Source organism: Entelurus aequoreus, linkage group LG09, assembly GCF_033978785.1.
Source record: "Entelurus aequoreus isolate RoL-2023_Sb linkage group LG09, RoL_Eaeq_v1.1, whole genome shotgun sequence".
Taxonomy (NCBI): Eukaryota; Metazoa; Chordata; class Actinopteri; order Syngnathiformes; family Syngnathidae; genus Entelurus; species Entelurus aequoreus.
The window spans coordinates 41,097,139-41,115,997 of record NC_084739.1 but is presented as its reverse complement, the minus strand read 5'-3'; the positions used below and the strand labels follow the sequence as shown (position 1 = coordinate 41,115,997).

Here is an 18,859-nt window from a genome sequence, read left to right as displayed (position 1 = left end):
AAATGGTAACACCCGAATACGTTTTTCAAGTTGTTTAAGTCGGGGTCCACTTAAATTGATTCATGATACACATAAATACTATCAGATATATACTATCCTCATAATACAGTCATCACACAAGATAATTACATTGAATTATTTACATTATTTATAATCCGGGGTGTGGAGGGGGGCGCCGGATGTAAGTGTCAAAAATACAGCCAAAAGAGTTTGATGTGAGAATAAATCTAAAGTTAAAATATAGGGTATAAATGCACCCATTGGCAGGAAATGTAGTCTTGATTTTCAAAATTTTCTTTCAAGGTTTGCATGTCTACATTAAAACATTCTTTTTCATACTGCATAAATATATGCTACTTTTAAACTTTCATGCAGAGAAGGAAATCACAACTAAAAAAATAACTAATTTTTTCATGCGGTGTTGATGAGGAAATTTTTGCCTCGGCATTTTGATGGTGTGGGCGTGTGGCACCGAATGGAGATAAGCGTCTCGACAGACGTTACAATATTTGAACAATGATGACGAAAACTGTTTTATCTGTCGTGTCCGTGTGTCGAAAATTGTTATGCGCTCATTTTTTTATTTGATTTTGTGCGTGGCATATAATTGCTATGTGCAGTTGACGCTTGAGCAGTGCGCAATTGCACAGGCGCGCACCTTAGAGGGAACGTTGCTCGCACGGCTGCGCTAGCATCACAGCTAACGTTAGCCATGCTGCTACCTCTCTGCTCGGGGAGGGGCATACACGTATGTGACGTATGACATGACAGTATGTGACGTGTGTAAGAAGGTGCGCTTGCTGTGTGAGAGAGGGAGACAAAGAAGAGTGAGAAGAGCCTGTCGTGTAATGCCAGCAGCGAAGAGCAACTGCGTGAGAATCCACAGACTTGTGGATGTGTTGAAGGTGTGCTGGAAAATGCGGAACGGAAACTGGGGAGCAGCAGAAAAGTGGAATGTATTATTTAAATCGGTGCGTTGGAAAACACGGACCGGAGTTGTTTTTTAAACTGGATCTGGATCGGCATTTTCCCATGCCTTGCCGATACGCATTTTTTGGCAAATATCGGCGGCCGATCCGCTTGTCCCTTTTGGGGTCGCGGGGGGTGCTGGAGCCTATTTCAGCTGCATTCAGGCAGAAGGGGTACACCCTGGACAAGTCGCCACCTCATCACAGGGCCAACACAGATAGACAGATAACATTCACACTCACATTCACACACTAGGGCCAATTTAGTGTTGCCAATCAACCTATCCCCAGGTGCATGTTTTTGGAGGTGGGAGGAAGCCGGAGTACCCGGAGGGAACCTACGCAGTCACGGTGAGAACATGCAAACTCCACACAGAAAGATCCCGAGCCCGGGATTAATTAATTAATTAAAGTACCAATGATTGTCACACACACACTAGGTGTGGTGAAATTTGTCTTCTGAATTTGACCCATCCCTGGGAGGTGAGGGGAGCAGTGGGCAGCAGCGGTGCCGCGCCCGGGAATCATTTTTATTGAACTCAGGACCTTCGTATTGTTTTCTTTTTTTTTTTTTTTTCTTTTTTTTTTATAATGTCCTGCCCAGCTTCTCGGGCAAATCATATAGCAGATGTAGATGCCCATATCGGCTGTTCAGATTTACTTTACAAAAGAGAAGTGTAGGATACTTCTCTTGTTGCCTTACTTGTATTTTGACTTTATTAAATGTATTTATATTATCATTTGGTGCAGCCGGGCCGGAGCAGGAGGGGATAGAAAGAGAGAAAAAGGAAGACAGAGGGGGGAATTGTGGGGACAAGAGGGGGATTAGACAGAGAGACAAAAACAACAACAACAACAACAACAACAACAGAGCAACATCAGCAAATACGACATGTACAAATATGATGGTAAAAGTAATAGCAAATAAGCAGTTAGCGAAAATTTTTAAAAAAATACAGAAATGACAATGAGCATTATTACACTAAAAATGGAGCAATATGAATACCAATAGAAATAGTGCTATTGATAATAAACAATACCAGTACTTTACCTTTATTATCAACAATACAATTGTTCAAATGCAACAATACATATACGTAATGATAACTTGAGATACGAAAGAATGCAGAAAAATGGAGGGGAAGAAAGAGAAGCAACCTACATTAACCTTGTAGATTGTTATAGTAACAATGGACCTTCGTATTGTGAGGCACATGCACTAACCCCTGTACCACCGTGCTGCCCATATATATATATATGCATATATATCCATCCATCCATCCATTTTCTACCGCTTATTCCCTTCAGGGTCGCGGGGGGCGCTGGAGCCTATCATATATATATATATATATATATATATATATATATATATATATATATATATATATATATATATATATATATATATATATATATATATATATATATATATACATACAGTATATATGTCTGTTTTTATACCTAGAAATGTGTACTTGGTATAGTACAGTATATTCATTGACTATAACACACTTATTGGTATACTTTTGATGGTTATGTTTGATTCATTTTGGCTGACTCCAATCTGTCCTGTCTAAAAGTAAGCTAAAAAAAAACGATGACATTTGGCTCCTCTTCTTTACGTGTTATGGACATTTATAAAAAAAACAGGAGCACCCATTTTTATATGACACTTGGTCAAAAGTGGATATTAATAGAAAGCCAGAAAGACAATATCAGGACATTTTCTTTGACCGGCAGACAAAACCACTAGTTTTATTAGTGTCAGATGTTTTGGGTTGGGTGTTGGTGGTAGACACAGACTCCTTGTATAAAACCACAACATGTGTGTTATTCCTGCTTGGCTGGATGTGGTGGAGAATGTTAAGCAATCAGGAAATGGTTAGCACTTTCTCGCTAGCAGGTACTTTTTTACGGATTGAAAACAAAACAAAAAAATAAAAAAATACTGTTGTCATTTTTGCATGGCATTCAATGTATTATCTTCATTGTTATTGTGTTTTGCAAAAAATAAAGTATTGTGTGATGTTAAAGTGAAAACAAAAATAAAGTCCATAAGTACTGCTGTTAGTTTTGCATTGTATTTAAAGTATTATATATTATACATTATTATTGTATTGTGCAAATAATATGTATTGTGTGATGTTAAATTAAATAAAGCATGCCATAGACGATTAAATAAAGCATGCCACAGACGTGCACAGTTTAATACCACTTTTCGATATCTGATATTGACTTTTGTAAGATGAAACATTATTGCCCACTTTTGACATAACTTTATGGTACCAACTGAACGAATATGTATGAATTTGGAAGAGTCCCACGTCCATGGTCTTTGTTCACAGACTATGTATCACTGACTTAACTCTTAACTCTCATCTTTCTCTCTTGTTTGTCCTCTCCAGAGATCTGAGAAATAATCTGATAAGCACAGTGGAGCCCTGGGCTTTCCGTGGTCTGCTGGCTTTGAGAAGACTGTAAGTATGATGAAGTTTAGTAATAGCCTTCTCTAGGGGACGTGGGAAAAACTCATTTAGCTTTGAGAGATTACAGGGGGTTAAAAAGTATATTAAACACTGTGTAAAAAATGACTAAAATATATGTAAATGCCACCAATGTTAAACAACTACACTTTCAGGCATTGCTGGACGTTCTTGTGCTCGGCAAGGATACCTAACTGAGGGCAAAATTCTCCAGTTTTATATTAATAAAGAAGGGCACTTCTATAACTGGAAGCTACTCAGTTAAATTACAAGCTTTTGCCCTTGACTCTTAAATCACTGCTAACTGTACTTAGAATTTTGGGGAAGAGAGCTACTGACCTTCTGCTGACACTGTTGGCCAATTTATTAAGATTATTTTCTAGCCTTTCGGCCTACTGGCGCTTTGAATATCTTTTTTATGAGTCACTTACTTATATAAAAAAAAGGGCTTTTTGACTGGGTTAAAATGTGCGAGTCGGATAAGAGGTGTCCTGACCGTGTGTTTACCTGACAGCTGCATTTTGGATCCTGTAAACTATTTCTATTTTTGAAAAGGTTACATCAGATTAGACATAATTTATTGATCTCTTGCATTGGCCCAACACACAGCGTAAACAGGTTATTGATCAAGTACAATAATAAACTATTAGTAAGTATGTATGTATAATTATGATTAAGGCAAAGGAATTGCTCAATGTGTGGTTCATATTAATTAGAGTAAACAACTGTGCAATTGAATGACTTGTGTTAAGTGTTGAGGTATGTGCTGTTAAAAGCAAGGGCAGCATTATTTTAACGTTTGTGGTGTACAACAGTGTGTATATTTACTAAACCCTCGTACTTACCGACTGAAGGTATTAAACATTATGATTTATGCGTCTGGTGTTTATTGCCAAGGTCACTGGTGTATACGGATGGGTGATGCCGGGAATTTTGGTATCAATCTGATACCATGTAATTACAGGGTTAGTATCACTAATACTGATATTGATACTTTTGACTTGAAATGTTAGAATTATTGAATAATTTGGTGACTTTGCCTGTAGTTAGTGGATTGTAATTAAAAGGAGACATACAACTATTGTATGCAAAAAAATGGTTTAATAGCTAAATACAACAATGTAATAGTATATAATAAGAAAACAACAATTTATCTTTTGCTTTCTACTAGGCACAACTATTTGAGAAAAAAGTCACTACTACAAAACAACAAAATACAGCAACAATGTAACACAAATGTAAATATTAAAATGTAAACAAAACAACCAAAATAACTTTCATTACACACATATATTTTGGAAAAGTAATGTCAGTAGGGCAAGGAAGGGGAGGGGATAAGTGTGCCTGAGCAGCAGAAAGAGAGAGCGAGCGATGTGTTGTTTTCACTGACAGATGAGAAGAGATGCAACAGTCGCATAAACTCTGATAAAAAAATCCAATAATTTGTTGGATGTGTAGAAGAGAAAATGCTACAAAAGTATCGATTCAATACCAATACTCAATTTGGTATTGATACGCCCAGCCCTATTAGTGTAGTGGTTGACTTGTCTGACTGCATTTGGTGTAAGTTCAGTCCGTAAGTGTGGATGTTTGTGAAGTTAGAAGTTTAGGTGGTACGCGATATTATGTATTTGGGATTTTCAGTATACACATTCTTTAGTTCAGTATAGATGCATATTGAATTCCCACACAATACACATTAATTTGGCTGATGATTGGCAACACTAAATTGGCCCTCGTGTATGAACGTGAGTGTGAATGTTGTCTATCTGTGTTGGCCCTGTGATGAGGTGGTGACTTGTCCAGGGTGTACCCCGCCTTCCACCCGAATGCAGCTAAGATAGGTTTCAGCACCCCCCGCGACCCAGAAAGGGACAAGCGGTAGACAATGGATGGATGGATGAAATACCAAATCTCCCCTTTTCCCCTTGTCTAAGCCTTTTACTGTCGTTTTCCTTTGTTCTGAAAATATGACTGAGCAGAAAGCACATACATGTAAGTAATTATAAGCATTATTGATTTATTGACAATTAAGTTTTATCAGCTTTTCAGTCCTTTGCCACCCCACGTAAATATTGACAATGTTTTGGATGCTATTTTTGTCATAAAATCGCTTGTTAGCTAACTCAAAGTCAGACTAGCATCGAACAGACTTCACTACAATTTACTACATTTTATGAATGATGAGACCGATGATTTACTTTCAGAATTTACTTTAGCCATGTTTGAAATGCTCGACCTGGCTAACACAACTATTGTACATATTGTAGCTTCTGAATACTGTGACATTCACTTTTTATACTTTATCGGTCAGCCACCAAGCGACTAGGTGTGTGAAATGAGTGGTGTCTTTTTTTAAAGCGTCACATCTTGGCCCTCTTTGTCGAAGGGCACAATGAAAGAGAAAGGGTTAAGGGCAGATTTGGGATTCAACCTTACATAGTAAAGTGCGGGAAGTGTCTCTTGTGTCATTTTTACTCTGCAATCAAAGGTGACACATTTGCCACTGGAGCAGAGATCCAAGCATGCAGGGCCAAAAGGCCAGGGAGTGTGCATTAAAGTGCCCATAAAAAGACAGCATGCAGATAATGTTTCACAAACGTGTAGCCCGGCTTTTGACTCATGCAAGTCCCGGCTTATGATAGTGCAAGGAAGGCAGGGCATGCAGACCCTCTTCCATCGTTTAGTAATACTTTGCCTTCTCAGTGAAATACGTAAGTCAGGGTGTCCAAAATGCGATTTACAATGTCCATTTGTTTTTATTGTAGAAATAGAATAAACACCCAAAATAGCAGAAAATGGAAAAGTAGAGTTAACATTTTCTTTGTGTTTTAGAAAAAAATATGAATATAAGTTATGTTCTGTTTGTCCTGTGTGCGGCCCTCGATGGTAACAGTTTTGATAGCCCTGATGTAAAAAAAAGAAGTAACTACAACAAAACCTGTGAGCTGCCATTGTTCAGCTTTTGCTTTAATTATTACAATTTGTGATTGATTTATCAACGCTTTGAGTCTTTCAAACTTTAACATTTGTACATCAATAGACAAAATACAGCTGGAGTTTAACCGTGTTTAATTGTTTTTTGTGTACTATTTTGTTCACGTAATTATGTTGCCTTTTACTTTTATGTTGATGATTGCACTTTGATAGTTTTGTGGGATCTGTCCATCAAGGACACAGGCACTGAGATAGCCATGCTGATTTTGGGTTGTGTGTGTGTTGCCAGGCTTGGGAGAATCAAAGTGTTAATTTAAGTGCTCCCCAACCAGTGATTACTGAGTGCACTGCTTATTTTCCCACAGCTGCTCCAGCAAAGCAGGTCTTTAATTACAGAGCATGAGGGCACAAAGCCATAGACGCTGCAGCGCTCCGGCACCTTCTGCATTGTGCACGTGTTTAAGTATCTGTACATTGGACATAGTTATGTAAAGCGGCTAAACAAAGTTAGCATGTGGATGGACTTGCAATCTTTTCTAGGATTTAGATATTCCAACATCAAAGTGGTTCACTGTTAAACCATTTGTGTTCTGTCATATCATATATATATATATATATATATATATATATATATATATATATATATATATATATATATATATATATATATATATATATATATATATATATATGCATACATATGTATGTATATATAATATACATATGTATATATATATTAGTGTTGTAACGATACCAATATTTTGGTACCGGTACTAAAATTATTTCAATACTTTTCGGTACTTTTGTAAATACAGGGGACCACAAAAAAATTGCATTATTGGCTTTATTTTAAAGGCCTACTGAAAGCCACTACTACCGACCACGCAGTCTGATAGTTTATATATCAATGATGAAATCTTAACATTGCAACACATGCCAATACGGCCGGGTTAACTTATAAAGTGACATTTTAAAATTCCCGGGAAATATCTGTATGATGACGTATGCGCGTGACGAAGTCCGAGTAACGGAAGTTATGGTACCCCGTAGAATCCTATACAAAAAGCTCTGTTTTCATTTCATAATTCCACAGTATTCTGAACATCTTTTGCAATTTTTTTAATGAACAATGAAGGCTGCAAAGAAAACAGTTGTAGGTTGGATCAGTGTATTAGCAGCGGACTACAGCAACACAACCAGGAGGACTTTGTTGGAGCGCTAGCCGCGCTAGCCGCGCTAGCCGCGCTAGCCGCCGACTTCACCTTGACTTCCTACGTCTCCGGGCCGCCAAACGCATCGGGTGAAGTCCTTCGTCCTTCTGCCGATCGCTGGAACGCAGGTGAGCACGGGTGTTGATGAGCAAATGAGGGCTGGCTGGCGTAGGTGAAGAGCTAATGTTTTTAGCATAGCTCAGTGCAGTCCGGTTGCTAAGTTAGCTTCAATGGCGTCGTTAGCACAGCATTGTTAACCTTCGCCAGCCTGGAAAGCATTAACCGTGTATTTACATGTCCACGGTTTAATAGTATTGTTGATTTTCTATCTATCCTTCCAGTCAGGGGTTTATTTCTTTTGTTTCTATATGCAGTTAAAGCAAGATGCTATCACGTTAGCTCGTAGCTAAAGCATTTCGCCGATGTATTGTCGTGGAGATAAAAGGCACCGAATGTCCATTTCGCGTTCTCGACTCTCATTTTCAAGAGGATATAGTATCCGAGGTGGTTTAAAATACAAATCTGTGATCTACAATAGAAAAAGGAGAGTGTGGAATCCAATGAGCCAGCTTGTACCTAAGTTACGGTCAGAGCGAAAAAAGATACGTCCATCGCTGCCTCTCAAGTCATTCACTGTAACGTTCCTCATCTACGAATCTTTCATCCTCGCTCAAATTAATGGGGTAATCATCACTTTCTCGGTCCGAATCTCTCTCGCTCCATTGTAAACAATGGGGAATTGTGAGGAATCCTAGCTCCTGTGACGTCACGCTACTTCCGGTACAGGCAAGGCTTTTTTTTATCAGCGAGCAAAAGTTGCGAACTTTATCGTCAATTTTCTCTACTAAATCCTTTCAGCAAAAATATGGCAATATCGCGAAATGATCAAGTATGACACATAGAATGGATCTGCTATTCCCGTTTAAATAAAAAAAAAATAATTTCAGTAGGCCTTTAACAAACAATCTTAGGGTACATTAAACATATGTTTATTATTGCAGTTAAATCCTTAAACAAAATAGTGAACATACAAGACAACTTGTCTTTTAGTAGTGAGTAAACAAACAAAGGCTCTTAATTAGTCTGCTGACGTATGCAGTAACATATTTATCATTCTATTATTTTGTCAACATTATTAAGGACAAGTGATAGAAAATGGATTATTAATCTACTTGTTCATTTACTGTTAATATCTGCTTACTTTCTCTTTTCAATCAATCAATCAATCAATCAATGTTTATTTATATACCCCTAAATCACAAGTGTCTCAAAGGGCTGTACAAGCCACAACGACATCCTCGGTACAGAGCCCACTTTTAACATGTTCTATCTACACTTATGTTAAATTGTAATAATCACTTATTCTTCTGTTGTTTGATACTTTACATTAGTTTTGGTAGTTTGGTTTAGGTATCAATCCGATACCAAGTAGTTACAGGATCATACATTAGTCATGTTCGAAGTCCTCATGTGTCCAGGGACATATTTCCTGAGTTTATAAACATAATATACATTTTAAAAAAACGAAAGAAGATGTTGTGATGCCAAAAAATATCGACATAATCATAGTAGTATCGACTAGATACGTGCCTGTACTTGATATAATTACATTGGATGTCAGGTGTAGATGCACCAATGGCGTTTGTTTACATTTTGATGCCGGTGAGCTACGGTGTATAGTGAAGCGTTCTCCCTTTTCTGTCTACACACTGTGTCTTCTTGTAAGTACTCATTGATTGTGTTCTACCGAACATGCTCGTCTGCTAGTAAAACCAGCAATGTCATGACGTAAGGACGACGCTGGCGCGGGGAGGTGCGGAACCGGTACGTTTCAGAGGCGATGTAGTACCGAAAATGATTCATTAGTATTGCGGTACTATACTAAAACCGGTATACCGTACAACCCTAATATGTATATATATATATATATATATATATATATATATATACATAAAATACTGGGGTGGAACGTACGTCGAACGGCGTTCATGTGGACTCAAAGTGGAATTACGTTATGCCCTTCCTCATAAAGCACACATTTTACGACCCTGCAGAGTATGCTCCGTGCATTGATGTCACACAAAACATTGCTCCGCATTTATTTTTTGATCCGCATTAGATGTAACACACAGTACAGTAGTACCTCAACCTACGAGAACCTCAACTTGTCTCTGCTTTTTATTATGCTTTAAGTTGCATCCATAATTTGAGTTACAGGCATTCCGGTAGCAGTTGTAGTATTTGTCCACAGTTAAATTCGATATTCCATCGGTAATTAAAGTATATCAGTCCTTCTCAAAAAGTAGGGTGTGTATGTATGTATATGTGTTTGTGCATGTATGGGTATAGGTACAGTATGTGTGTGTTTATAAGTGTGTATATGTGTATGTATATATGCATATGTGTATATATATGTGTGTGTGTATATATATATATATATATATATATATATATATATATATATATATATATATATATATATATATATATGTACCGTATTTTTCGGAGCATAAGTCGCTCCGGAGTATAAGTCGCACCGGCCGAAAATGCATAATAAAGAAGAAAAAAAACATATATAAGTCGCACTGGAGTATAAGTGTCATTTTTGGGGGAAATGTATTTGATAAAACCCAACACCAAGAATAGACATTTGAAAGGCAATTTAAAATAAATAAAGAATAGTGAACAACATGCTGAATAAGTGTACGTTATATGACGCATAAATAACCAACTGAGAACGTGCCTGGTATGTTAACGTAGCATATTATGGTAAGAGTCATTCAAATAACTATAACATATAGAACATGCTATACGTTTACCAAACAATCTGTCACTCCTAATCGCTAAATCCGATGAAATCTTATACGTCTAGTCCCTTACGTGAATGAGCTAAATAATATTATTTGATATTTTACGGTAATGTGTTAATAATTTCACACATAAGTCGCTCCTGAGTATAAGTCGCACCACCGGCCAAACTATGGAAAAAAACTGCGACTTATAGTCCGAAAAATACGGTTTATATAGTTCTGGGGGTACGCTCTGGGTCGGCGCCTCAGGCAACTGCATCCGGGCTGCGTGTCTGGAGCTCCTGGGTCCAACCGTCCATCCCTTCTAGGTGCCCGTCTTGGTTGGGGCCTGCTGGGTCTAGTCCCCGCGTCTATTGTGGTAGCTTGGTGCTGCAAGGTATTCCGAGCTGCTGCAAGTCGGCCAGCTGCTGGGGTAGTCACCTTGTGTGTCAGCGTGTCTGTGATGTTCTTTTAATTCTGTTTTTTTATATAAACATATATTTTTTTTAATTTGTATTTTATTATTATTATTTTTATGTTTAATTTTTTTCCCCTCGGGGGGATTCGACAGGGCGGTTGCTGGTTGTTCCATCTCCACCGTTGGGGTCCCTGCGGGTGGGGTGGGTGGTTCCCGTGGGCTCGTGCTGGGCGGTCCTGCGGTGGCCGACTTGGGTGGGGTGGCCTGGGGCGGGCCGTGCCGTGCTCTCCGGGGGTTGGGCTCGTGGGAGCCCGGTTGCTGGTGGGGCGGGGGCGGTCTTCCCGTCCGGTTGCAGGGAGTCTCTGGGCCCCTCAGGCGGGGCGTCCCGCCTTTCTGCCCGTGTGAAGTGTGGTCTCTCGCTGGCTTGAAGGCTGGCTGTCCCCTGCTTCTCCGGTGTCTTGTCCTCTGCCGGGCGCGTCTGTCTGCGGCCTGCTGCTGGCTCTTCCGGGCGGCATGGTGGGCCTGGCTCTGGGGTTCCTGTTGCTGGCCGGCCTGGGTGCATGGAGCCGGTGGTCCCTTTTTCCCTGGGCGCCACACCTGCTGTTTGTGGGTTGGGCGCTCTGGGTGGCTGGGGCCGTACTCTGGCTCCCACACACACTGGGAGTCAAATATATTGTACATAAAAATCAGTGGCGTGCAGTCACTAGAGGCAGGGGAGGCGGGGCCTCACCTGCCATCATGGAAAGAAAAAACATTTAAAATATATATTAAATTGTTATATGTATCCAGTGATTATACTAATGTTATTTTCCATTTAACTTCACCAGTTTTAGATTATTTTTATTTTTATTTTCACATTTGCCGTTCAAATACTGAGAAGAGACGGTGCGGTGATCAGCAGCCAGTTGAGGCACGTCACTGATTTGTGCCTCAACATGGATTGTGCACAATGACTCGGCTAACTGCTGGCCTGCTGTGCAGTGAGGCTGTATTGCTATATGAATTATATCAGCTAACTAAACTATGGCATAGTTTAGTTAGCTGAGGTATATAATGTACAGTGTATTTTGTCAAAAACTGTGTATGTGTAACGTATTTCTTGTGCTGAGCATTCATAAATCTGCTGCAAAAGACGTACTGGTTGAGGCTCGCAGTAATCCGGCCTCCTGGTGGTAGAGGGCAGTAGTGATCCCAGAGATCATTCCTCGGCCGCAGAAGAAGAAAAAAAAAAAGTTTGCAAGCGATTGTTTATTTCCTCTCGCCTGGACTTTTATTAAAAACATGGAGGATTACATATGTAAAATAAAACAGTTTTCTAAACTGGACTTTCAATCGAAGCAGGAGGTAATAATTTAAGGTAGACCAACGCCGGAGCTAAAAGATTTGCTTTTGACTTCGGGACAGAAGACCCGTTCTTTTTAAACGGCGTGGTACACACGCAAAGGCTGGTTGTGTGGATGTCCAGCAAGAAAGGTAAGACCATAATAATGTTTTTTTTTATTAAATGTGCTTTTTTGTGTGCTACAGTTGTGTAAAGAATGCTGGTATGAGCTTTTAAACATAACCCGTTAACTGCTGCCAATCACATGGTGAATAAGATACTATTTAGGGTTTATATGTTTGTAAATCTGACTGTGATGATGCAGTGCCTCACCAGACATTAACCTCACCGCACGCCACTGATAAAAATACACATATACTCACATACGCACCGTTATTCATACATACATACTGTACGTACATAGGTACCTACGCTCCCACATACATACACAAATACAGTACATACCTACATGCTCAAAGTACGTTCATCCACATGCACATTCACTGTACAAACATACATATACACATACTGTACATATGCATTAACTGTACAAACATACATATACACATACTGTACATATACATTCACTGTACAAATATACATATACACATACTGTACATATATATTCACGGGGGGGCTTGGTATGGTATGGTATTTTTTGTTTTTTTGTTTTTGTCATAAAAAATACAATCATGTGTGCTTACGGACTGTATCCCTTCAGATTGTATTGATATATAATGTAGGAACCAGAAATATTAATAACAGAAAGAAACAACCCTTTTGTGCGAATGAGTGTGAATGAGTATAAATGGGGGAGGGAGGTTTTTTGGGTTGGTGCACTAATTGTAAGTGTGTCTTGTGTTTTTTATGTTGATATGGAATAAGCGGTAGAAAATGGATGGATGGATGGATAATAAAAAAATAAAAGATAAAAAAAATAAAAAAAATGTTTACATTTTTTTATTTATTTCTTGTGCGGCCCGGTACCACTGCCGTAAACTACTCAAGTATTGTAACTTCTGATTTATTTAGTGAGCTATTTTTTTAATGGTTCTTTGACTATAAATGGAGTTGGTGTGAGCGTGCGTATGTAAAACATTAAAATCATGTACAGTTTATACTGTACATTTACAACTGCAGCATGTTTTCTCTAGTTAGAAGTGGAATTATTGTGAGCTGAAATGTGCACATTTCTACTGACACAGATGACAGCACATGACATACATGTTATTTTTACTTTTAATTAATCATTGAAGATTTGTGCTGCCTTGTCTGACATCACGTCACCTTTTACGGTCAGTACATTTTTATGCACAATATTAGTCTGTTTTGTCAAATTATTCAGTTTCTTCTTTGTTCACACCTACATGTGAAATTATAGTTTATATGCTCTTTTCTTTGTGACTGGTGGCCCAGTGTGCCACACTGTCATTTCAGCTTGTCTAACTATGTTGGAATATAAATGCAGTAGAATAAGATACTGATGCATGCTAATAAGCTAGCGCTATTAACTTTCAAGCTCTTGATCTGAGAGATAAGTACTTTCCACTGCAATTTGGTGATGTGGGTAATGCTTTTTAGTCAACCATTTTAGGAGGTTTCTGCTTGCCACTTCTAGTTCTCTCAAACAGCCGGGATGTGCTGGTTTCAAGGCAAGTAATTAAAGTGTCGTCTTTGGGAACATTCTGACACTTAGTAAACAAGTGGGTTTCTCTTTTATCATACTACCAGCGTGTTATTCCTAGCCCGGTAGAATGGCAGGCTACGTTTGATTGGTGGAATGGAGTCAAACGTCACTAAAGCTTACGTTGGATTGGAAAAATAGAGTCATGTGACAGTGCTTGCCGGAAGAAGGCTCGCTGAAAAATGAATAGTCTTTACAAACTTTAATCAGTAGATTAGAAATTATTGTGATATAAATAGATGTAAGGATCAAAATGAAACTCAGTGCAACGTAGTACAAGTAGAGTTTCTTCTTCACACAAATACTCAAGTAAAAGTAAAAAGTATGTTACATTAAAAGTAGTAGTTGGAGTAAATGTAGCGTGTTACTACCCACAATGTCCTTTTTAAATAAACAAACAGCACACAGCCAGAGATCGACAAAATCCTGCTCTCCAACCACACAAACTGAGAGCGAGTGCAAAGGATGACACCTACTGAAAACAGAAAAACAAACCATTGAAAACATGTTTAACTGTGGAGCAAACTTGGCAAAGTGGCACGACCAAAGCGCCATCAGTCTGACCACTTTGAACAATATGATCAACGCAGCAGACATTAATCCTTGAAATTAAGAAGCTGCTGAATGCTCTGCCTGATGTGTTTTAATTTGTTCTTTTCTCCTAACACTACGAACTGGACAAGCAAGCATTAGCCTAAATCAGTAGGTCAAATACATGACTGTTAGTGTCAACCCTGACCTCTCCAGTCTGTCACTCAAAAAGATCCCTATTGCAGCATAAACAACAATGTCTTAGTTACTATTCCTATACGGAAAGGACTGTGTTGCCAGATCTCACGAGAGAAACAAGCAACCAGCTCTATAAAATTGAGTCGCTTATAATAATCAGAATCAGAAGAAGCAGAATCAGAATAAGCGGGCTTAGCCACACAACACCCAATGTAAATGGTGTACATTATTATCACATTATTTTATACAACTACTGTAGTTATTTCTAGTAATTTCTATTACCGGTATATTGATTTTCAAATATTGGTTCTTAACTAAAAGTTATAATTTTTTAAAGGCATGTTACATGTTAAAATAAATTTTTTTAGTGGGCCAAAATGGCCGCATATTTTGAATTGATTTAAATAAATTTCAAAGGGTGGGGCTGGTTTCAGATACCAGTGGTTTGAGTTATGAGCTTGGTCATGGAACGAATCATGCTCACAAATTGAGATACCACTATATATCATAAAATCAACAATTTGTATTACCTTAGCAGTTGATAACTGGCTGCAACACTTTGTTCGGAATAGCCGATAGCGAGTACTCTCAGAGCGACAACCGTCGACAGGCGAGCGTTGACTTCCCGAGTGCATCAGTTTATTCGGATACCATTTTCAATCAATCAATTTTGAGGAATTTAAAATGCTATTCAGCATCAATACTTCACATGTCCTTCACCACCATGACATGACATGACATGACTCCTCTTTCTCATCTCTTGTGGTATTTAGTGGCCATACATACCATCGTCTCGCAGGCAGAGCAGCTCCACTTCCTTGTTGTTAGTGTAGGACAACATGGCAAAAAAAGGTTGAAAGATCGTGAGGAATGTAGGATTTAACAGACATTTCACAGAAAACTACAATTACGGCAGTGCTATAGAAGCGCTGATGACTGCATATTTTATGTGCGCATTCCGCTTCGTTCACAGTACGCGCTAGTCTGTGAGCACCTTTAAACCATATTTCAATGAGATACGTAATGGCTACTGAATGGCTCCGCCGATATTTTCCATTCCAATCAAACCGTTTCGACCACCTGTGGACGCGCTGCGCACAGCACCGGCATCGGTTTGCCATCCACAGATCTTTGCCACATATACGCAGAGTTTAAAATTTTTGCCCAATGTCAGAGCACTACAGATCAATTCAGCAAAAATCGGCCAGGATGTCGTGAGAAGTGTGTCCGCATAGTTTGTCAGAGATGTTGTTGCTGTAGTGTTGCTTTCGACAAATACAAATAAAATATAAAACACACTTTTATCTTTTCCACAAGTCAAGTCTCTGCCAGTGGGTATTGACAGAAGGCGACACACAGAGACCTTCCGTGTTGTAGCCGTTTAGCAGCTGTTACACGTCCAGTGAAAATCTGGGATTTTAGTGTGCTATACCTTGTTTTAATAAAATGTATATTTTTAGTAATCTCTTGTTTAAACCACAATTGAAGTCAAAGTTTGTGGAGCGTTTTTTTCGCCTTAACTGCCTGTGCTTGTGTTTTGTCAAAGATAAGACAATTTATTCATTCCTGGTGCTGGGTGGAGATGTCTCTACTTGTTTCTTCTTACACCCTAACCCCCACCTTCAGTAAGTCTTGGGAAAAAGACTGCTGTAATGTGATTGATCACTAAGTTATGTTGAATTTGTCTTTTGGTCAACCAGCTCAGTGGCTTTGTGGTTAGAGTGTCCACCCTGCTCACTGCTCCCCTCACCTCCCAGGGGGTGAACATGGGGATGGGTCAAATGCAGAGCACAAATGTGTGACGATCGTTGGGACTTTAACTTTAACAGTTACACTTTAAATGGGTGGTTTACTTTTGTAATTGAGACTGACTTTTCAATGTTAAATCAATACATTCCTGGTTTTGCTAATATACTAATGTATGTTGAATGTATCTTTTGGTCAACAGTTACTCTTTAAATGGGTGGTTTATTTTTGTAATCGAGACTGACTTTTCAATGTTTAATCAAAACATTCTTGATTTTGCTAATATCACAATCAGATGAAGTGTGTTTTGCTCAATTTTCTCCACCCTCCCAGGAAAATGTTTGTTCTGCCAATCCTTACTCATTTCCCAAAGCAGATATGAACATCTTGAAGATTTTTATGACTCCCTCACTCTCTTTTGTGACTTATTGCTTCTTTCTTTGTCCTTTCTGTTGCAGCATCAAACTTTCTCCTCTGTAATCATGATGTTATTTTTGTTCTAAAATAAAAACTTTAAAGACCTTATCTTTCTTTAGACTTTTCTTTATTGAATAGGAAAAAATCCAAAATAACCTTAACAAAACTGTAAGTGACTATTTCTCTTGGCTTTGTATGTCTTTGTAGGGATCTGTCCAACAACAGGATTGGTTGCCTCTCCCCTGAAATGTTTCTGGATTTGGGCAGTCTTTTAAAATTGTGAGTAAGCCATCTGTTTCTGGAGAGATTAGATTGAAGTCACTATCAATAAAGCATATTTGTCATAACTATTACAGCAATGTGGCTTGATTGATTGACAATTTTGTGTTTTTGCATGCAGGAATTTGTCAGGAAATATATTTTCAACTTTGACGGTTGGACTCTTCACACAGCTCATTGTTCTTAGAGTACTGTAAGTCAAACACACAACAATATTAGGAATATACATATTAATGGATTAATCACTTGATTAATTGAGTAGTTATTTTTATTTGTGAAATAAGATTTGAAATGTTCTCACCAGACACTTCAGTACAGAGACTTTGTTCTGTGACTGTCAGCTGAAGTGGCTGCTCCTCTGGGCGCAAAGCAACTCGGTGAGGATTGGCAACGACACGATGTGCATGTTTCCAACACATCTCCATGGGCTAGAGTTCCGCAATCTACGTGAACAGCAGCTCACTTGCGGTAAGCACCAGCATCAATAGAAAATTGGAAAGTATTCTTTAAAAATTCTGAGTAACTGATACATTGGAACAATGTAGAGCAAAGACAATTAGTTGAGTGATAATTGGTTATTTTTACATTAGAAAGTAATATACATTGAATTAATCCATACTCAAACTGTCGCTATTGTAAAGTCTACATACCTATTGTGCACATGCAATTTTACACTTGTAAAAATAAATTAATCACTGTAAAAAGATAAGTAATTGTAATTCTGCAAAAGTTATTGAATACGTTGATTAATATATTTTCAATGATGGTCATTATAATGAACAGCTCAATATTGCAGTGGTTAGCACTACGTACCATGTTTACATAATTCTGATTCACTAACTGTGAAGGGAAACAGTATACATTAGTCAGTCTACCCCAGGAGCAGCTGTAGCTACCATAATAGTTTACCACGGTTACCACCACCATGTACAGTAACAATATTGCAGAGCATTGAGCTATTACAGTACGTCAGACAACATGCAAGAGTTGGCGCAAAATACAAATACAGTTTACTACAATGTACTGAAAAGTACTGCACTGTGTATCCAGTTTGGTTGACAGTAATGGGCGTTTTCTAAATAACATGCATTAAAAAATGTACAGCCTCTGTCACTTACTTTGAAACAGGTGCATACAACTAAGCTGTTAGGGTTAACCATACATTGAATTGGTCTTGTCATATAAACAAGACTGTGTTGAAAATGGCAGGACTTTTTCTATTATTAGAATATGTGCCTATTTTAGGACTGATTTTTCAATCATAAAGTTTTACAGTGTGAGTGTGAATGGTGCTTGTCCTGCGATGAGGTGGTGACTTATCCAGGGTGTACCCCGCCTTTCACCCAAATGCAGCTGGGATCGGCTCCAGCCACTCCTGTTACCCCGTGAGGGACAAGCGGTAGAAAATAGATGGATGGATGTGTCTCATCTTGATTATTGCTCCGACATGATTTGGTTATGCGCTCTAAAGAAAGATATTCAAAAGATCCAACTTATGCAAAATAAGGCCACAGGATTGGCATTGAAGTGCCCACTTTGGATTTGCATTCACAGTATGCACCACAATCTATCATGGATATATGTTGATAAGCGCTTACTAAAAAAACTACTAATAAGGCCAACAATCTTGCACTCTAAAATATCATATGTTTGTAACACAAAAAACTGTGTTGTACAGAGCTGATTTCCAGTAAAATAGGCTGGCCTGTGTATAAAATGAGCCAAATAATGTAAGGGCTTTTAAAAAAACACTCAAGATTGTTATGCCCTTGTGTCCTTTATTTTGGATGGATTGGATTGGAATCTATTACTGTGTATGTCTATCGTTTTATAGGCATATCCTTTATTGAGTGTCTTTTTTATGTATGTATTGTGAG

The 18,859-nt window shown here is 38.5% G+C and overlaps 1 protein-coding gene across 2 annotated transcripts in view; it reads left to right on the top strand.

The window, feature by feature from the left end:
• LOC133657437 (adhesion G protein-coupled receptor A1) overlaps positions 1-18,859 on the top strand; it is a 541,657-nt gene that overhangs the window by 124,413 nt on the left and 398,385 nt on the right. For both annotated transcript variants that reach the window (XM_062058763.1, XM_062058762.1), the window contains exons 3-6: positions 3,374-3,445; positions 16,911-16,982; positions 17,104-17,175; positions 17,287-17,450. In XM_062058763.1, the coding sequence (XP_061914747.1) occupies positions 3,374-3,445; positions 16,911-16,982; positions 17,104-17,175; positions 17,287-17,450 (380 nt within the window). The remainder of the gene's footprint in view (positions 1-3,373; positions 3,446-16,910; positions 16,983-17,103; positions 17,176-17,286; positions 17,451-18,859) is intronic.